Here is a 21986-nt window from a genome sequence, read left to right on the forward strand (position 1 = left end):
TCCCCTCATCCAAATCATTGATAAAGATATTAAACAGAACACGGCCCAACACCGAGCCCTGGAAAACATCACTTGGGACCCACCGCCAACTGGATTTAACCCCATTCACCACAACCCTCTGGGCTCATCCTTCTAGCCAGTTTTTCACCCAGCAAAGAGTACACTTGTCCAAGCCATGAGACACCAGCTTCTCAAGGAGTGTGCCATGAGAGACAGTGTCTAAGAGGCCTTGCTGAAGTCAAGGAAGATAACATCCACAGCCTTTCCCTCATCCACTAGGTGGGTCGCCTGGTCACAGAAGGAGATCGGGTTGGTCAAGCAGGACTTGCCTTTCGTAAACCCATGCTGACCGGGCCCGATCCCCTGCTTGTCCTGCACTTGCCATGTGAGTGCTCTCAAGACAAACCATTCCATAATCTTCCCCGGTACCAAGGTCAGGCTGACAGGCCCGTAGTTCCCTGGATCCTCCCTCCGACCCTTCTTGTAAATGGAAAGTATGTCAGCGAGCATACCATTTTTACCATACAGTTTCATGATCTGCAAAAGAAAATTTTGTTTTAATTCTCAGTCAAGCACTACATAGCTGTGTGAGCGTCTGTGCTAACAGTGAAGGGCTGGAATGTATGGCTGAGGGTGAGCACCTAGTGGTACTTCATGTAGTAATCTGGTAATATGCATTTGTCTCAGTTTTAGAAACAAGGGGAATTTTGTCAGTGATGCTATAATGCACTCCTTTTATGTGAGTGTAGCTGGGATACTTTCCATCTGTGACTTTTAGGGAATCTTCATTAATTTCTAGCAGTTTTGTCAAGGTGAGTGTACATGTAGGAAATCTGATTAATTTGAATGCCTTTAATTAGGGCAGACATAGTCCCAAAAGAATACTTCTGGAATTTTTTCTAGGAGAACTGCATAGAACATTCCATTCTCAGGTTTTGCCAGTGCTAAACATGATTGAAAGCTTGTGGTTTTGTGTACTGAGTTCATTCTTTCACCATAACCAGGGAATGTTTGCAAGCATCTTTTAGAGTATCTCAATTTTGACTCTTGCTTTAAACTGGTAAATATGAGCTTTGTTTTTATAAATTGCCCATTTGAGTAACAGCTTTAGTGTCTGTACTGTCTTTGATGTTAATAACAAATAAATACATTTTACTTTCAGACGAAATTGCATTTTAGCAGATGAAATGGGTCTTGGCAAAACCATTCAGTCTATTACATTCCTCTATGAAATCCTCCTGGCTGGTATAAGAGGGCCTTTTCTGATCATTGCTCCACTTTCCACTATAACAAACTGGGAAAGAGAATTTCGCACGTGGACTGACCTTAATGTTGTGGTGTATCATGGAAGCATGATCAGCAGGCAGATGATTCAGCAGTATGAAATGTACTTCAGGGACTCCCAGGTATTGTAACGTTACTTGTATGCAATAACTTACCCCAAACCTGTTTCAGGTAGTAGTAATGAAAAGTATACTTTCCATTATCTGTACGTATGTCTTAATGAAAGTCATTTTACATCCCATGATGTGTTCTTCAAGCTTTTTACATATTGGAATCTTTAACATATGCTTACTGAGTAAATTTTGTGAAAGTGGTTGCAGCAAGATGCATGTTGTTCCCGTATGCTGAGTAATTTTGCAATTGAATAGCAGTGATGCTGATACTCATGTGGAGATTAAAGTGTGCACAGATGGTTGCAGTTGGATCCTGAATTTGAAGAGCAGTGAGAACAGAAATACAGCCAGTTAAGCTCTATGTTACTTTCATGTAGCTGTTGATTTCATTTTCCTAGTATAAACGAGCTTTGTGTACAATTTGCTTTTCTGTCTGAAATACTTCAAATTAAATGACATGAAAAAACTTTGAAATCTGAGTATTTTTCAAGGGTTTTTTTTTCCTTTTCTATATATTCTGCATAAATAAACAATTTTTTTAAACTATCATGGTATTTCTACAAAACTGATAAGGCTGAAAACTTTTTCTTTAAAGTAGTGCTAAATACTAAACTGACATCTGGTTTCTCTAGTGAGTTATCGTATACTGCCTTATTGAAGGCCTTACATATTCTTGTTGTCAGGCCAGTGGAGTAGAGTAAGCTGGATAAAAAGTGTTATTTTAGTTCTCAGGTGATATTTTTGTTACTTACTCTGTGAGTGATAAATGTATTACCGTCATACGTTTTGATTGATTGGTGGGAGGGTTTTTCCTGTCAGTCAGTCTTTCAGATTTTCCTAGGGTTAAAAATGTGATATTACCTACATGCACCTTTTGAAACAGTTTTATTAGATGGTTATATTTGTAATTGAAAAGTGGTTAAAATTTTACTGTTGGTTAGATAATATTGGATTTGTGGCTATGGATAATTACTCACTAGTATTAATTACAGAGTTGTAGAGATGTGAACAATGTGTATGGGATGACAAAACAATTTATAATGTAAAATCTGGTGTCTGGCTCTTGATAAAATTTCAGCAACAAAATCTTTAAATTGAGTAGATTTGAGGTAATGTAACAAATTTTGTGTGTTGATGAATCTCTAGGGACGTATCATTCGAGGTACCTACAGATTCCAAGCCATTATCACAACTTTTGAAATGATTCTTGGTGGGTGTCCAGAATTAAATGCAATTGAATGGCGGTGCGTTATTATTGATGAAGCTCACAGACTGAAGAACAAAAACTGCAAACTCTTGGAAGGACTAAAATTAATGAACCTTGTGAGTAACTATTATTTCACTTTTTGGGTTTGGTTCTAGTTAAGTACAGTACGATGATAAATGACAAATCTGCTTTATCTGCTGAAAAAGACCTTCCAAGCAGTCTTTCTCAGGACATACCTGTTCCTGATACTCTGTTAAAATATGTGGGGTTTTTGATAGCTGATGCTGGCATGTTTTTGACTAAATAAAATGTGGCAAGTTCTACTTGTAAGCAGAATCTATTTCTGATAATACTATTCCATAGTTTGTTTTGATTATGATGAAGATTTCATTTAAAATTTGCTTTATAATAATAGTTTTTGTGCAGTAATCCATGTTTAAAAACCTAGAAAGTACTTTAAACAAGTTGTTTAATGATAAAAGCAAGCAGGTAGTAGAATTTAACAGAATTATTGTGTAGTCCTGTAGTTAAGGTTTTATTGGAAATAGTGCAAGATTTTGTAAAGCAGATACTACCATGAACCTTGAGGCTTTTGGTGCACTACTACAAGATGCACCATGAATAGTTTTGCATTGGTTTTTTGACTTCATTATTACTTCGATAGACTTGTTGGTACATGTTCTCAGAAGTCATCTTTCTGATACATGCTTAGTGTATATTTTCTACACTATAGAGAGAATTATACATGTGTGAATATTACTGGAGAAATTGAAGTGTTCAGTCATTTCTTCATTACAGATGTAGGAAGACAATTTGAAGAAAAGCTAGTAGAAGACACTTACCGTTGTTATTTTATGAATCTGTTTATCTGTATTACCACTGTACTTAGTGACATGCAGAACTGGTATTTTCAGGTTATGATATTCAGACTTAATGCAAAAAATTTTGCAAATGTGTGCGTATAAGGTCATGTGCTTTGTTTTCTTTTATAGGAGCATAAAGTGCTGTTAACGGGTACCCCACTGCAGAACACAGTGGAAGAATTATTTAGTCTCCTTCATTTTCTTGAACCATTGCGTTTTCCTGCTGAATCTACATTCATGCAAGAATTTGGAGACCTTAAAACTGAGGAACAGGTATTGCATGTTGAATAAGTTCATTTTGAACTTCAGTGTGTAAGAGTGACTTCCTTGAAAGGAAAAACTTTTGTTTTGGGCAGTAACCATTACTGCTTCCCACCCTCCTCTTCACTCCCCACATATAGCACCTATGAGTTCTTCTGTCATGCAGTTTCTCTAAACTGTGCAGGCAGTAGAAATCAGTTAAGTATGACATTTTATGTTGAAGAGTTATTTTTGCTTTTTTGGGTTGGTTTTGTAAATTTGGCAAGTGAATAAAATAATAAAAATTGAAGTTTTCTGGCTTTGTAGTCAGTCTTTGCAGACAAGTGCTAAAAAGATACTCTTTTTGGTTTTGGAGGACATTTAAATTCTTTAGTAATTTGAGGTTAAAAAAAGGGCTGTATCACATCTCAGATCTTTTATATAAGGGAAAAAATTAGTGATACTGAATTAAAAAGTTTTTAATTAAGCTATTTAACTACTTTTCCATGTTCCAACAAACTGTTGTGTTTCATTCAGGTTCAGAAACTGCAAGCTATCCTGAAACCCATGATGCTTAGACGATTAAAGGAAGATGTAGAAAAAAAGCTGGCTCCTAAGGAGGAAACTATAATTGAAGTAGAACTAACTAATATTCAGAAGAAATACTATCGAGCAATTTTGGAGAAAAATTTTGCTTTCTTATCCAAAGGAGCAGGGCAAGCAAATGTACCCAATCTGGTTAACACTATGATGGAACTCAGAAAGTGTTGTAATCACCCTTATCTCATCAAAGGTAAATACATGCTAAAGACTGATTCTTTGGGGGGGGGTTAACTACTTTTGTACTTTTATTTAAAATACCCAAGAACTTTTGTTGTGATCCTTGATGTCTTCATCAGACTTGCCAAGGATTGGATTAGGTGGAAGCATTTTTTTGATAGAGGTAAGGCAAAGTTGTGAGGCAGTTGCTTATTTGAGGCCTGAAATGTGAACTTGTTGTTTTGTAGGACTTTACAGAACATTTAAAAGCAATTATCTCATGGAAATGTTACATCTTTTTAAAAGCAGTATGAAGAAGAACTTCTAGAGCTAACTTTTAAAATTAATGCTTCTTGCAAGTGATATGGACTGTGTCAGTCTTCATTGCTTTTTCTTTCATAGTTATAACTAACTTTGATTGTTTTTCCTGCTTGCAAGAAAATACACTTTAAGCTCTTAAAGGTTTTGCTAGGATTTCAATCGTAGAGGGACTTGAGAAAAGGTTCTTCAAAATACTGGGTTTAAGACTCTATGTCCCATTTAAAATATCAGAGACAAAAGGACTTTAGGTTTTTTAGTTGGTCTTTTACACAACACTTGAGAACAAGTTGTATTTTCGTTTTGGCAATTTGGAGGAGGGGTTCACCTCATTCTAGTTGTTTTTTTTCCTGTGGTGTTCTGCTTAAAAACTTGAGACTTGTTTTCAAAGAGCATAGAAATAGATCATCTTGCTAGACTTCAGATCCATCCAGAAATTTGTTCTGTCTCCAGCAGTGGCTAATGGGGGATATTTAAGTACAAGCACTGATTTTGGTAACTTGGTCTTGTATGTATACAGAGATACTTGTGTAGATACACCTGTAGATGCAGAAATGTGTTCTTTGATAGGTGCTGAAGAGAAAATCCTTGGAGAGTTTAAAGAAACGTATAGCCCAAGTGCTCCTGACTTCCATCTGCAAGCAATGATTCAGTCAGCTGGTAAATTGGTTCTTATTGATAAACTTCTTCCAAAAATGAAAGCAGGAGGCCACAAGGTCCTTATCTTCTCTCAAATGGTGCGCTGCCTTGATATTTTGGAGGATTACCTTATACATAAAAGGTAAGATACTGCATATTCTCTCTCCTATTATTGTTCTCAGTGGACATATCTTTGAATGTTAGTGCAGGATTAATGATTACAGCATACCAAAGATAAGAATTTTTTTTCTTTTTGCTAATCACTGTGTAACTTGCTGTGTTCTGTCATGGCTTATCATTTATTCACCAACAAATTAAAAACTTCAGAGAACAACTAAAGAGAGGTTGTTGAGTAAACCATGTGCCTTCAGTTTGTTGCTTTTTCTATTAAACATTCTTGTATGTATGTACTGTTTATACATTACCTGTTAGAAACCAAGTAAGTTCAAGCTCAGCACTGTTCATCCAAACCCCAGGAAGCATAGAACGTGCTCTTTATTTATATCGTGTTGAACTTGAACCAGACAGGGGTAATGCAGCTCCTTACTCCCAACAGAACAGAAGTACAAAATGGTAAACAACTGGAGTTTTGGCTTTTATTAATGTAAAAATAAAAACACGCTTCCTATTTTTCCTAAAGTATTACTGCTTTGAAATTTGCAGCAGAACGGAACTGCCAGCATAAAGCAGCTCCTGAGATCTGCTTTTGCTGTCGCATATAATAGTAGCCTTTGATTATACTGTTGACTCCACAGAAACTAAGAGCTTATTTAAGCACATGACTAAGTACTATGCATGAAGCCTTAGCACATAAAGTATAACCTTGAACTTGGTTACAATCAGTAGTTGCTATATCAACCTGAAGAACTATAAAAAGGCGTACTTTTGGTTGTTTTAATAGTCCATTTGTTGGAATGTGCGTACTGCTTTGAACTGTGTCTGTCAGTGAACTACATGGTAATACAGAGTTAACGTGAAAAAACAACTAGTAAAAATGTCAAGCCTTCCTGCAGTGGATACTGGAATGTATATTGAAAATCATTAGTAGATTATATTAATACTTCTTTTTGTGGTAATTTTATAGAACTTCTATGTTTCTATATTTTTTGTTTCATAAAGCTATCTATTTGAAATGAGAGCTCAACAGTTCGTATGTTTTATTTTAATAGACTAATTTTAACTTCATAGTAGCACTTAAAATCCAGTATGGAAAATACTCCTTTTTCTGTGACAGTGTAACATCTAGACTACTGCATCATATCTACAGGTAGAATATTCTGAAATCCACAGAAGCTGAAACTTGCTCAGTGTTACTGTTTGATTAGAAATGTTGGAGCACACACATGATTTCACTCAATACTTAACAGAATTTGTTGCTGTAGGAAATAGCTGCCTGCCAAAATGCCTGTGGTCCTGTGGATTATCTGCTGTGACATTTTATAGTTGATCAGAAGAAAGATGGTTGTGAGGCTTTTTGGCTAGTAGATACATATTCAGCATCTTACTCCATTTACAATGTACAAAAGTATTTGCTCCCTTTTTAAGCATTTCACTTGATTTCAGAAGTTTCATAGGAGTCCTTGTAATTATGAAAGGTAACAGAAATGACAGTATTATTTCAGGCTTTTAAATTTGCTGGTTTTGGTTTAGGAAGCCCCAGATTCATTGATGCCTTGATAAAGACTGTTAGAGTGCTGTCGTGTCTTTTTTGTTCCATTTCGCTTAATCTTGACAGAATCAATATGTAGTTTGTCCAATGACAGCTCACCAAGTACTGCTTTCTGCTGATTACTTGGTTATCCCTAACATGTTCAGACAGTTTGGTATATAATACAGAAGTACACTGTCCTGCTTCTGTGACCTTGGGTGGGGATCCAAGCATAATAGCATGTGAAAAAGCTGTAAGTCCACATGGGACTTCAGGTTATGGTATGTTTTAATGCAGCTAAGTGCCATGGTAATACATGTTTCCTGGTATGTATGATCAGGTACTTGCTTTAATGGACAAAGTTCGGAAGAACTTGTCTTAAAATGATAAGTGTTTGGACTTGCTGATGTGTATTAGTACTACAGGTATGTGATTTCTGTTGTGATTCCTGGTTACGTTACCCACTGATAATCAAAGTTACTTTCTGTCACTTTTATTCGCTGTAAAGAATAAATAGATAAGCAGGAGATCTGTTCTAATCCCCCTTTAAATCGTGAAAAACTTTGTAATTATTTGTGTGGGTGTGTCTGTGGCAATTTCCAGATACTTATATGAACGAATTGATGGGCGAGTACGAGGGAATCTCAGACAAGCTGCAATTGACCGGTTCAGCAAACCAGATTCCGATCGCTTTGTCTTCCTTCTGTGCACCAGAGCTGGTGGTTTGGGCATTAATTTGACTGCAGCAGATACATGTATAATTTTTGATTCTGACTGGAATCCTCAAAATGATCTGCAGGTAAATTCCTCTGAGCATAATAGTGAGGCCTAAGTCATCAAACCTGGTTGATAGAAATTTGGTCACTTTGAATATTGTCTCTGTTTTGAACATGCATCATTTTAAAATGTTCAGGGTTTTTTTTAAGGCATGTGTTTAATGTTTTTCAATGAATACTTTCTACTTGGATAGGAGACATCATCTGGGTTTGGCTGGGTTCTAACTTTTTCTTTCAAATTGATTACTCTTTAAAAGCACAACAGAGGTAAACGAAGTCAGTAAGTTGATAAAACCCTTAAGATTTTGATGACACTGTGAAGCCAGGGGTTACATTTGGCATATACTGACTAATACAGTTTATGGAAATAGAACTGTTCAGCTGAAACTTAACATATAGAAAAGGGTTAATATGTATTAAGAAACAGTGAATTAATCAACTCTAGGAATTGGGTGCTGAAATTGAATCCATTCTCAAGTTGCAACTTCTTTATCATTTGTATCTGGAGATCAGATAACTTAAGAGATAGCATGTCTTTTTATCTAGTGTTACTGCAAGAGAAATACCGTTCAGTAGCATTCAGCACAGATCATTCATCTGCATTTTACTTACTACACTGGTTTTAGAAAACTGTTCACAATGTGGAAAATGTCTGATAGCTTCCATTTACTTAAATGTGAATTGATCTCCTTTTGAGTTCATACTGTCATTTTTCAGTTTGTGCTACAGCAGAAAAAATACTTAGAAGAATCCTAGATGTTCCTAGATAAGTCTAAAATCTTATTGCTGTTCTCCCTTCCTTCAAAAGGCTCAAGCCCGTTGTCACAGGATTGGTCAGAACAAAGCAGTGAAGGTCTACAGACTGATAACACGTAACTCCTATGAAAGAGAAATGTTTGACAGAGCAAGTCTGAAACTGGGACTGGATAAGGCTGTCTTACAGAGTATGAGTGGAAGAGAAAACAGTGTTGGTGGTGTATGTAGACTTATTTCTTGAAATAACTTCCCTTTTGCTTTTGTAATCATGTGGGAACTATTTTAAATTACAGAAGCTACCATTTTTCTGTTGTTTGAATCTGTTCTGTTTTCTGATGTGGACTAACCATATAGTTGACATAATTTTAAATGTAGTCAGTTACTCTGATAAATCTTTCACTATTTCTTGCCTCTTAAGGTCCAAGATAGATAACGTCGAATTAAAACAAGGAGAAAAGTTTCCCTTTGTTTCCTTGTATCTTCTCATATTAATATAATGTGTTACTTTGATATGAGATTTACATCTAATATTAACAGGTGATTTTTTTAAACTTGCATTCCTCACAGTGTTGAGAATAGCCAAAACAAAAAAGACACGTACTTGTGAAAATGTGTACTGTAACCACATAACAAATTAATTCAACTGTCAACTGGACTTTTCTCTTAGCTTTTAATAATCTAAATTTAAAGTTTATAAATCATAAGGCACAGTTAGGTTGCAGAAACATTGGAAGGGGAAAGAGAAATAGGAAAGACTTTTTTTTTTCTTCCTTGATTGCCTAAAACCTATTTTATTTGCTCAGATCCAACAACTCTCCAAAAAAGAAATAGAAGACTTGCTTCGAAGAGGTGCATATGGTGCCATTATGGATGAAGAAGATGAAGGTTCTAAATTCTGTGAGGAAGACATTGACCAAATTTTGCAGCGTCGTACTAAAACTATCACAATTGAATCAGAAGGAAGGGGCTCCACATTTGCCAAGGTGCAGAAGCAGCAAGTTGTTCTTTAACAGTATGGAGCTGTAAACATAATTGAATGTTGTAAAGCTTGTGCTTTTTTTTCCTTTTTAAAGTTATGTTTACTTTTATTTAATGTGTGTGTATGTTAGGTACGTTTTTGGGGTTCTTACATCTATGTGTTTATATTAACACGTGCCCATAGCAAAATCAGATTTGCGCATACAAATTGGGTAAATGCCAGATGCAAAGAGCATGCTTGAGCAAAGATGACTAATAGGAGTGTGCTGCTTTTGAAAAGGCTAGGATTTGTGTGAGATAGAATGCACTGCATTAACCAAGAATATTAAAATAGTTTTGTTTATAGATCTGTTTGTATTCAGATATATTAAGAGTAGGAAAAAATATATATAAGGCAATAATTAATAAGATTAAAAATTGTCAAGCTTATTCTAAAAATGCCTACACATAGGATATAATTTGAACCTTGAGCTTTTTGGTGGTTTTTGGTTTTTGGTTTGGTTTGGTCTTGGGTTTTTTTGTAAGAGTTTGAAAAGCAAAATAAGAAAGTTCCTAAAATAGCAGGGGGTGGAAAGTATATATATGTACATTGGGGGCTGAGAATGTAAAGTCTTAGCAGTAGTAGTCTAGGATAAAATGGGACCAACACACTCTAAATTTTGGTGAGTAAGAGAAAAACAGTAATATCATAGCATCCAAAAAGCTATGCTGGAAAATTGGATGAACAGAACAAAAAGTAAATTTGGACTCCTTAATTTCCAAAGCATATGCAAATATCAATCTGAACAAATACAAGTTCAGATAAATTTAAAAATACATGAATAAATATTTTTTTTTAAAACTCAGGGACTGTAACTGAGCTTGGAACATGGGTCCTTCATGAATGCAGTTGTGACAATTAAAAAAAAACAGGAAAACTTAAGAATATAAATGTATATTTACTATATTTAAAATAATATTTATAAATATTACTTACTTATACATTTATTTAGGCTCTCTTACCTTTTGTTGTTTGTGGCTTAAACAAGAAATAGACTTCTGAAGGTCATCACCACTGTCTTTTTGTCAGAAGAGTTAGAAGTTTTTTGTATGTATTTACTCTTTTCCTATAAGTAGGGTATCAGGGTTTTTTAAATGCCTTCTGAAATTAAGCCTATTCCATGCTCTCAAGCTTTGATTGTTGGTAGTTTAAACACTCCTTTGAAATTTCCCTCAAGCGAGTACTTGTGCATGCGATGAAATCCCCAAATGCTGATAAGCCTCTTTAAAAGATTCTATTTTCTTCCGTTCAAGTAATTTAGATTCAGACTTAGAAGCAGAAGAATCTTGCTGCTTAATGTTCTTCTCTCCTGATGGTGCATAAAAGTTCGTTAGGTTTTTCTGATAGATTATGGATCTGGTTTTAAAAAATTAAGGGGGAGGAGAACTTTTGAGTTGCTTTGCATTGTAAGCAAGTTTTAAACTCGTAACAGCTGCTTGGGAGATTATTCGATGAAATAAGGTTATGTAGTCTTCGCTGCACTGATGCATTCAAATGCTACAAACTTTTGATGTATGACGTTGGTAAGATTTAGTTTTATTTATTACAGGCTAGTTTTGTTGCATCTGGAAACAGGACTGATATTTCACTGGATGATCCCAACTTCTGGCAGAAATGGGCCAAAAAAGCAGAAATAGATATAGATGCTATCAGTGGTAGAGTAAGTACTTCTCTTTTTTAATGCATGTTTTTTCAAGTATGTGCTTGCTGTTGAATTCTGAAATAGGAGGTGCAGGATTTCTGGTGCTCAACATGCTGATAGCTTTAGTATTTCCTAGCTCACTGCTGTCCCAAAAGAGTTTGGAGGTCTTTGATTTTTGTTGAAGATCTGGAAATGCTCAAAATTGTGTAATTGTTCTGCTTGCCCTGTTTCTCTGTAAATCCTGGGTTGGAATCTGCAAAATAGCTGACTAAGAGTTGTATAAATTTTAGAATACTGGAAGTTGTGTCCTATACTTGAAGGCATTCCCTTGCAGTCAGTTCTAAAAAGGTTTCAGTGCCCCTTTTTACTCAGACACTGCAGTGTAGTCTGTGTAAGTATTCAGCTCAGATGAGGTACTCAGTATTGTTTATAACTAATGAAATGGCATTGTGATATGAAACCCACTTTTTTGTTGCCTTAAATATACAAAATGTTTTACTTGCTTTTTGGGTGTTTACTGTCATGTCTTTACAAAATACCTATTAATGACATTAGAAACTGCTGTTTCTGAACTGAAACCATTTACTTAAGAAAAACTTATCAACTGTTTCTCTGATAAGGTTTGTTTGAAATTTTGCAGAACAGCCTGGTTATTGATACCCCAAGAATTAGGAAACAAACGCGGCCCTTTAGCGCTACAAAAGATGAGCTGGCCGAGTTGTCTGAAGTGGAGAGTGAGGGCGATGATAAACCAAAGCTCCGCAGGCCTTGTGACCGTTCCAATGGATACGGAAGAACAGAGTGCTTTCGAGTGGAAAAAAACTTGCTGGTCTATGGGTATTGTATACATCCTTCTTCATTCTAGGAAGTTTTTTAAAAAATACTCTTTTTCCACATACTAAATTGTATTTATGGAATAACTTTTAGCTATATTGGCAATAACTTGGTGTGTATATAGAGAATTTATTTAGAATATGAATTTATGTGAATTTATCATGCACCCTGTATAAATCTTTCTGAGAATTTGCAGTTGAAGAAACATTAAAGAGGAGAGGTGAAAACCTTTCTTCAGAAGAGGTTATGACATTTAATATGGGCACCAGAGAGGCCAGTAGTCTCTCTAAAAAATCATTACAGTAAGTGCTGTAGGCAGGCTCAAAACTCTGTAAATGAATAAATATCTGAAATAAAGTCTTGATAGATGACTTGATGTTCTTAATTGCAGAACATCTTGCGCTTCCATCAGGTGCAAATAGGAACTGGAAATCTAACCAGTTATTTTAACTATACTTAAATCAGATATGTTGATTTGGAAATAAAATCTCAGGTCTTCTCTCACCCACCTTATAAAATAAATGACTAGGTTTGTTTATCAGTATGAGTTCCCATCAGTTTTGTGTCATAGAAGCTTAAAACGTTCATCCATAATTTTTTTTTGTAAACAGGCAAGTTTGGTGTTTTTTTTTTGAAGTCTGTTTTAAACAGATGGAGTTTTGTTGCAAACGTTAATGTTACTTTCATGTTTCCACTCAGTAACTTAAGCTGAAGGAAGAAAGTGGAAGGCTAAATATTTTACAGATGAATTCCCTTTTGTAATAGAAATCTACAGGCTACCCAAGGGTTTTGCTTCTAAGGGCTGATTTGTGTTTTACTTTGGACTAGGTGGGGTCGATGGAGAGAAATTTTGTCACATGGTCGCTTCAAGAGACAACTAAATGAACAGGATGTGGAGATAATTTGCCGAGCTTTATTAGCTTATTGCCTTGTTCACTACAGAGGGGATGAGAAAATAAAAAGTTTTATATGGGATCTCATTACCCCAACAGAGGATGGGCAAACACGAGAGTTACAGAATCACCTTGGTAAGGACTTAACGTGTTTCTTCAGTTCAGTAGCTTCGTATATGTATGCCAGTGGTACTGGGATAAAACCAGCTAAAAATTCTTTCTGGATGTGTCCTACTTGAAATAGATGGAATTTATTCCAGATACGCAATTCAATTGATGGGAAAAGAAGTGTCATTTCTGCTTTGCTTTGTATTTGATGGCTTACCCAAATGGATTGGTATACTCTGTGTAAGCTTTCTTTTCATTTCAGTTTATAAGAACCTATTCTGTTTCATAGTAGGTGACAACACACTCCTTTCTTTCCCCTTCTGCTTTGTGCTTAGCTGGTGAAATGTGCTCCAGAGATACTCTAAGAGACTAAAGAGGAAAAAAAGTCATATCCAAAGTCTGTGATGCTAGTATTTTTTCTGCACCGCAGGTCACAATACCGGTATAGGATACAGGAACTGTAAGTGTAATGGGGATCTGTATCTACATGTTGCTGTTACTGTATTATATTTTAAATTATATAGGCTTATCAGCCCCTGTGCCTAGAGGAAGAAAAGGAAAAAAAGTGAAGACCCAGGCTAGCACTTTTGATATACACAAAGCAGAATGGCTTCGAAAATACAATCCAGAACATCTATTGCAAGATGAAGGATACAAAAAGCACATAAAACACCATTGCAACAAGTAAGCAGTAGTTGAAGTGTGAATGTTTATGTAAGGATTCTTTTTTCTTCTAATTCCTCATTTCTTAGAAGACTTTAAAATACTTGTGGCACTATCAAGAAAGAAGTTCTAATGGTGTTAGCTTGATTAGAATAAATAGGTTGCAGTGTATTCAACGCTGAACTGAGTATTTCACATTCAAAATAATAGTTACAATTTTTAAAGGAACTGTATGTTCGTGTCTGTACAGAGAGAAAGGGAGAGACATCTAGCATTTTGGGGGAGCCTTACAGCAGCCGAAGGACTAAAGAGTTTGGGAGTGCTTAGCAGAGAAACTGAAAGCACTAAAGTTGTTGCCCCTCAATCTTATATGCTGTTTACCTGGCACGTTTTCTAGGTTTCTTAGAATCTGAGCTACTGGCTTGTTGAAAGCTCATTCATAATCATGAATGAGCTTGTTTTAGATAAACCATTTTTCTGTAGCAAACTTGTCATACTCTGCTTGAAAACTACACACAGCTGTAGTCAAGACTGGAGATAAAGCATGGAGAAGCCATTGGGGTCATGCACCAAATTCTAAGTGAGAAGGAATGAGAAGGTGATGTGAAAGGATGTTCATTGTCAGCCTGCTCGATTCGTTCTAAAGGAATCTTCTAAGTAGGAAAAGGAAAATAGCAGTTTCTTCTTAGCAGTATTTTATGAAGCAAGTGAGGAGTGTTCTGCTAGCCCTGGTCTTTGTCTAGGTTTTGAAAGAATTTTTGTAATGAAATGATTTGTAAAAGTGATTGCAATAAAAAGTGTTAGATGACCTGAATTGGAGGTTATCTCCTCTTAGAACTGAAGGAAGTGTATTTTAGGAAAAAAGACTTGAAAGCTTTGTGATATTACAAAAGACAAAACAAAACCACCTACAAATATGGAAAGCTTTTAGAGTGCTAATATTCGTATTTCTTTTTTTCTTTGTTTAGGGTCTTGCTTCGAGTAAGAATGCTGTATTACTTAAAACAAGAAGTCATTGGTAATGAATTCCAAAAGGTGTTTGATGGAATTGATGCCAGGTGAACTATAGAGAGGGTTTTTTTCTTGTTTATTTTAAATGTAAACTATGAAATGAAAATTCAGAAATCTTCCTAGATGTAAATAAGAGAAGTTAAAACCAAATATTTGTATCCTTAGGCTGTGAGAAAAATGTTTCTGTTTACTAAACACTTTGTTACGGACTTGACATGAGGAAATCCTGATTCCTATTTATGAGTTTAGCTATATACAGTAAAACTATTTTCTGAAAAAGTGAGTGAAAGATAGAACTATATATTTTACATTCTAATTGGTGGGTTTTTCCTGCCTCTCTATGCACACTTTTGGTTATGTGCTGCACATTCCATTAATCAATAATTTTATATTTTTAATGAAAGTATTACCATTTGGAAATTCTTGAACTCACTGATACAAGAGCTTGTTTTAATTTGATTCAGAATGCTGTTAAAAACATTTGTGGAAGAACAGTCCATCTCATGCTATTAAACACAAAAGCAGATAATCTTTGGTTTGCTAAGTTTTGCAAGCACAAACTGCTAGGAGTTGGTGGATTTTCCTGAGAGAGGAAGAATATTGTATGCTGGTTCTGCTTTCATATTCTTTCCCTGTTACTGGTCTCTGTCAAATACAAAATACCAAGCTGTCTGGGTGTTTTGTATTGCTGGTTTTAGGGTCCTGTTAAATGCAGAGATGAAAAATTGTATGCATCAGTTTCTTTAGGTTATCAGAAACATTTGTAATGATAAATTAATATTGTATTGTGTGGGATGTGTAACTTAGTAGTGTAACCATCCACTTTTTAACTGTTACTTGCTATTAAATAACAAAGTGCATTAAAAAATTAAACATTTCAGTCCTAGGTCTCTTTACAACCTTCAAAGTAGTCTTTGTATTAGTTTGCTGAACATGGAATATTATACATGTGTGCTTGAAGAGAGGAGTTTAAAAATCCCACGTTAAGTAGAAATTTACAAAGAGAAAATAAAAATTTATTTCTTCCTCTGAATATTATTAATGTTGGTGTGCTGTTGGTGGTTCTCTGTAGTGAAATTGATGTTTGGGTCCCTGAGCCAGATCACTCTGAAGTTCCTGCCGAGTGGTGGGATGCAGAAGCAGATAAATCCCTTCTAATTGGAGTTTTTAAACATGGTGAGTAATATGGATGACTACATGCGTACTTCCCTATGCCTCAATATAAACACCCTACACTAAATGTTTTTATAGCTTACTCTGAAAGTTGAATTTGTGCCACTTTTTTTGTCCCTTATAGGTTATGAAAAATACAACACTATCAGAGCAGACCCAGCGCTGTGCTTCTTAGAAAGGGTTGGCAAGCCAGATGAAAAAGCAGTTGCTGCTGAACAGAGAGCAAATGATTATATTGATGGGTATGAGCACTTAAAAGTGGGCATGAATGTTTTGGGGCCTTAAAATAAACAAGACTGAATTTTTTTGCTGTACTTCATTCTCCTTTTAATTGGTTTTATACTAGTTTGATGTCATCTTTGTGAAGAATACAACATTGATTTTACTCCCACAGAGTGGAAAAGAGTTAGGAACAGGGTAACAGAACCACTGAAGTTTGGGATTTCACAGTTAAGGGAAAAACGCAGCAACTTGTTAGCAAGGACTCTACCTTGTGTTGCTATTTCAGAAATACTACTTAGACACTGAAGTGCAACAGCCTTCAGAGGCGGAGTACTACAGACCTATTTAACTTGATTTCAGGTCAGTCAGCTTGGTGTATTAGTCTTGTGTAGCTAACCAGTCACCCCAGTAGATCAATTTGAGTATCACTGATAACTGCTGACAGGGAGAACTGCTTTTATTCATTGTTTCATTGGTGAGGTTAGCAGCTGTGGTCATAAAGAACATTTTTGAATGAGATAGTGAATTGTGGGGGGCAGCATTCAAGCCAAAGGTGCCATGAAATATTTTCCTCATTTCAAATAGAAAGCTAAATACAGTATATCTAACTAAATTTAAATGAATTTTGCTTAATTGAAAAGAGTGTAAGGACTTCTGAAATGTTACTAAGATGGGTTCTTTTGTGTCAAAATTTTAACAGGGATGTAGAAGATCCAGAATATAAACCAGCACCAGCAATGTTTAAAGATGACATAGAGGTATAGTAGGCACCTATTAATAGCTCCTTTTAACACACTTATAATGTAATACTTCCATCTTTTTGTTGAGCAGATTGTTACATTTTTCTGTATTTCTCTAAATTGATAGAACTTACGCCGTGTGTTACTGCAGTTGTGTGGGCGGGGGGGGGAGGAATGGGAGGGAATTGTTGTATAATTCTGTTGCATGCCTTGTTAGCCATTTGTCCAAAATATATGTTACTTTTATTCTTTGTCATATTCACAAATTGTCTGCAAGATGTAAGTTTAACCTAAATCTCTGGAGAGGGCTACATTTTAAATTTTGCTTCACTTCTGTTTTTCTGCAGGATGATGTTTCATCCCCAGGTGATCTAGTAATAGCAGATGGAGGTAAATACATAAAATCTGAGCCAGTTCAATCTCTTTTGAATTGTTTAATTCTCCCTAATTCTTGGATGAAATGTATGTAGATTGCCTAGTGTAGAACCATAGGCACCAGCAATGATTAACTTCTTTATTTTTCCTGTGACTTTGTTTTAATATAGATGGACAAATGATGGAAGGAGACAAAATCTATTGGCCCACTCAGTCTGCCTTAACAACACGTCTTCGACGTCTAATAACAGCTTATCAACGAACAAGTAAAAACAGGCAGGCCCAGCAGATCCAACCAGCATTCCCAATACAAACTAGTATGATGCAGCCTCCATATGAAGAAGCTGCTCTAAATCCAAAGATGGCTGCTAAGATTGAAAGACAGCAAAGGTATGTGCAGCATGCAAATACACATTTTTAGTGCATCCTTATTTAAAAAATACTGAAGAAATAATAATTGCTAGCTGCATGAAATAGTGGAAAATGACAGAATTTCCAATTTTTTTCTTGCTCATGAAGATGGACGAGAAGAGAAGAAGCTGACTTTTACAGAGTTGTGTCCACATTTGGAGTGGTGTTTGATCCTGAAAGGGGACGATTTGATTGGACCAAATTTAGAGCAATGGCTAGACTACATAAGAAAACTGATGAGAGCTTAGAGAAGTACTTGTATGCCTTTATGTCAATGTGCCGGAGAGTCTGTCGTCTCCCCTCAAAAGAAGGTGGGTGTATAAATTTTTACTTTGTTTTATCTTAAACTTCTGTTGCCAGTGCTTATCTTGAAGAGGTGGGGGTTTTTTCATGTATTCGAAAACAAAAATGGGGCAGAAGGAAATAAGGAAACATGTGAAGTGCAAAATTGAAAGCTTATAATGGGGAGACATATTAACTGATTAAAACCATCTCCTTCTAGTATTGATTTGCAGTGGGGTTTTTTTGCCAGATTCTCATCTTTCTTTTGTTTTAATACAGAACTTGTAGACCCAAACATTTTTATCCAACCAATTACAGAGGAGCGTGCTTCTCGGACTTTGTATCGCATTGAACTCCTAAGGAAAGTGCGAGAACAGGCTCTTAGACACCCACAGCTGTTTGAACGACTAAAACTATGCCAGCCAAACCCAGACTTACCTGTCTGGTGGGAGTGTGGGACTCATGACAGGGATTTACTTATTGGAGCTGCTAAACACGGAGTTAGCAGGACAGATTATCATATTCTTCGTGATCCTGAACTCTCATTTATGTCTGCCCAGAGGAACTATAATCAAAATAAAGTGGCACTCTCAAGGACTTCTACTCCACTCTTGCATCAGTACCAGATGGCATTATCTGCTTCTCCTCTTACACCTCAGTCAAGATTGTCAGATGCTAAAGTGAATGCTTTTGAGGACGCAAAAGCTAAAAACGAAAATCTGAAAGAGGATCCTCAATCTTCTGAAGAGGAATCTATGTCTACAGAGGAGACACAGACAATAATGAAATCTGAACCTTTGAGTCCAAAAAATGGCACACCAATACAAAATACAGACCACAAACCTAGCATGAAGACTGAAACAGACAGGCGCATGGTGGCAGCAAGGACAGAGCCTCTAACTCCAAACCCAGCTTCCAAAAAACAGAGAGTCAGCAAAAGGGGATCTGACTCTAGCTCTGACTCAGACTCTGACTCAGATAGATCATCCTGTTCTTCCAGGTCATCATCTTCATCCTCTTCGTCTTCCTCATCTTGTTCACACTCTCGATCAGGCTCTAGCTCTTCATCATCTTCATCTTGTTCTTCAGCATCTTCATCCTCATCCTCATCATCCTCATCATCATCGTCGTCGTCGTCATCATCGTCTGAAGAGAGTGATAGTGATGAAGAGGAAGCACAAAAACGTGGTATGTGTGTAGTCTTATTTCTCCAGTATAACTCTCAAATGGAACAAGTTTATTCTTAATGGAAAAATGTCTAAAAAGGGATATTAAATTCCACAAAAGTAAACTTAAATAAACATATTTGTTTGATTCATCAAGTTGGAAGAATTTCAGGGATGCAGCATTTTCTTTGCTTCATATCAGTGCCTGGGATGAGGTACTTGGGATTTGTTGACAGAATGATTCCCTAAGCAAGCTTACTGTGCATGTGGTTCATGTGTGGGAGAAGAGTGGAAAGGCTAATGTTTTCTGGAAATATACTGTGTATGTGTATTCCCTACTACTACGACTTCTTTTTTCTTTTTCTTCCTAAATATATAGGTTCTTTTGGTTTCCCTGTTTGTTTTTTCCACCCTTGCTCACCTGACTTTGTGGCTTCCTCATTGTGCTTTCGTGAAATCTGCAAGCTTCCTTCTGTCTAAGCTGTAGAGTAATATAAGCTGCTTTTTCTTAGAAACTGGAGGTGGTCAAGCAGTGTACTTGCGCTGAAAATTTTCAAACAATTAAAAATGGGTACCTGTTTAGAAAAGACTGAGACAATTATAGACCATGGGCCCAAATAACAGACACACTTCTGAAAGCTTCAAAGTAGAAGCAAAAACCTCTGATCAGTAAAGTGATGTAATTTTTTTTAATAAACCAACCAATCATTATTTAATACATTCCTTATTGTGATACTATGAAGTGTCCTCTACTTTTGCTCTATTGAAACTCAGAATGTGAAAAGATTCCTCCACTGTGTCATAACAAATGGTAATAGAAAAAGGAAGAGGATGAAGTTAGGCGGTGGGATTACAGCATAAGTAAATGAGCTATATTTTTTTTCCAGTACCTCGAGGAAAAAAGCGTTGTGTTTAATCAGGTGGATCCTCTTGTCTATGGAAATGACAGATGGAAACTGTAGGGTTAATTTACTGGGAAAATGATTACTGGGCAAGTAAAATGCCACTTAAACCAAATTATTAAGATGCTGCTGCCTATAGCAGTGGAAGGACATTTTCAGAGGAAACAGTTGTATGCAAACATTAAAACAGTGAGAGAAAAGGAATGCTTATATGACATAAATATTTATATCTAGATGGTGGATACTATAACACATGCTACAGTCCACATATTAGGCTTGATTTCTGTCAGCTCAGTCTGTTCAGGCAAGTATTGTGCCATCCTCAGATTGCAAAATCTCGTAAATCAGTCAGCCTTTCTTTTTGTGGCTGTTTTGCTGCAAGTTGGTGTTGAAGAGACTGCTAAATGCTGGAAAGTTTTCTTAACTTCATCTGTGTTTTAATATGAAGCCCAGGTTTTATTTCATATGTTGTACAATGATCATGGATCTTTGGCATACTTTTCACATTTGAAACAACTTTTAAGGGAGAGCTAAATTGTATCAGATGACTTGATACATAGCTATTGTTGAGGACAAATTTGAGTTCTGTAGAATTGTCCCTCAATGCTCTTACTTGTGCTGCTGTTACCTTTTCAGGCAGCACCTTTTCTTTTTTTTCTTTTTTTTTTTAAAGTTTCAGACTGTTTCCCCATGTCATAGTGAAACTTACATTGTTGTCTGGATGGAGGAAAAAGTAAAATAATAATGAGGAGAGAAGTATAAGAAAGTCAGATGACACAGTGGAAAGATAACTAGGAAAAAATACTCTGTGATTAAAATTTGAAAAATTAAATGATGCAGACGTATGTGTTCAAGCAAGAACACATTCATGGAACATCCAGGATTCCATCCAGTAAATGAAAAGGGGTGGTTTTTTTAAGTAGTATCCCAGTAGATTTGCCACGTTCTGGTGATAGACACTTTTCATTTCAATTTAATTCTGTATTTTAGTGCATGTTGGCTTACAAAGGAAATATGTTAAAATAAGTAAGGACTGTCTGTCAGAATACTCTGAAGCATGTCTGTTTTCAAATAGCTAAATGTTCGACATGTTAAGCTCTTGAAATATTAACAGGAATATGTGTGGAATTTACATGCCTAGAAAAGAATCAGCAGTCATCCTGAAAAATCTAACAGATTAATTCTTCAGTTTAATTTTGTGTTTGGACTTTCTCTGAACATTGTTCTGTGTGTTTTGTTCACCTGAACCTCTTACAATGAGTGTTTAACTTCTTTACGATATCAAATTATATTAGTGGTTTTCTTTAGCAGAAGGAACCGCACATATAAAAGCATATGATGAAGAGAGTGTAGCCTCTCTGAGTACAACACAAGATGAGACGCAAGACAGTTTCCAGATGAACAATGGGACACCAAATTCCAGTTATCTCCTACAAGGTGGATACATGTTGGCTGCATCCTACTGGCCAAAGGCAAGTTTTCAATACCACTTTGAAAAACAGGGTTGTAGGGGAAGGTGGGCTGTGACAATAGTATTCAATTAAGTGTGTTAAAACCATACCACTGAGTTGTGGGGATATCTTGGAAAAAAACAGAATTTTGTTCATGGTAAATTACAGTAAAATTATGACAAAGCATTTTATACATCGCTTGTATAGCTGTATCTGTAAAAGAGGGAATGTTCACATAGGAAACAACTTTAAAGGAAGCATATTTAAGATCAAGATGAGATAAATTTATCAGGTATTTGGATCATCTTAAGTCCATGAGAGGAATTGTTTAGAGTAGTCCAAAAGAATGTAAAAAATGAAACAGAGCAAGAAATTGGTCAAGCTAAGTATTACAACAAATTTCTTAATGGTAGTAGGACTCCTTCAGCTACATTGCAAAATCCTAAGTCATGTTAAAGCATAGGCTGGCTGAAGCACTGAGGTAATACAACT

The 21986-nt window shown here is 36.0% G+C and overlaps 1 protein-coding gene across 12 annotated transcripts in view; it reads left to right on the forward strand.

The window, feature by feature from the left end:
- The window catches only part of CHD9 (chromodomain helicase DNA binding protein 9), a 101607-nt gene that overhangs the window by 66348 nt on the left and 13273 nt on the right, over positions 1-21986 (forward strand). For 11 of the 12 annotated variants that reach the window (XR_012652214.1, XM_075040233.1, XM_075040234.1 and 8 more), the window contains 21 exons: positions 1163-1406; positions 2544-2720; positions 3597-3740; positions 4245-4500; positions 5355-5565; positions 7675-7870; positions 8656-8823; positions 9407-9586; positions 11171-11281; positions 11904-12100; positions 12926-13125; positions 13623-13782; positions 14730-14819; positions 15845-15948; positions 16070-16187; positions 16868-16925; positions 17255-17297; positions 17453-17672; positions 17802-18004; positions 18255-19163; positions 21352-21515. Coding sequence is in view for 11 of the 12 variants with exons in the window: in XM_075040233.1 (XP_074896334.1) it covers positions 1163-1406; positions 2544-2720; positions 3597-3740; positions 4245-4500; positions 5355-5565; positions 7675-7870; positions 8656-8823; positions 9407-9586; positions 11171-11281; positions 11904-12100; positions 12926-13125; positions 13623-13782; positions 14730-14819; positions 15845-15948; positions 16070-16187; positions 16868-16925; positions 17255-17297; positions 17453-17672; positions 17802-18004; positions 18255-19163; positions 21352-21515 (4153 nt within the window). In the remaining variant the exon portion in view is untranslated. The remainder of the gene's footprint in view (positions 1-1162; positions 1407-2543; positions 2721-3596; positions 3741-4244; positions 4501-5354; positions 5566-7674; positions 7871-8655; positions 8824-9406; positions 9587-11170; positions 11282-11903; positions 12101-12925; positions 13126-13622; positions 13783-14729; positions 14820-15844; positions 15949-16069; positions 16188-16867; positions 16926-17254; positions 17298-17452; positions 17673-17801; positions 18005-18254; positions 19164-21351; positions 21516-21986) is intronic. The other variant, XM_075040235.1, reaches the window with a different exon arrangement.

This window comes from Buteo buteo, chromosome 11, assembly GCF_964188355.1.
Source record: "Buteo buteo chromosome 11, bButBut1.hap1.1, whole genome shotgun sequence".
Classification (NCBI taxonomy): domain Eukaryota; kingdom Metazoa; phylum Chordata; class Aves; order Accipitriformes; family Accipitridae; genus Buteo; species Buteo buteo.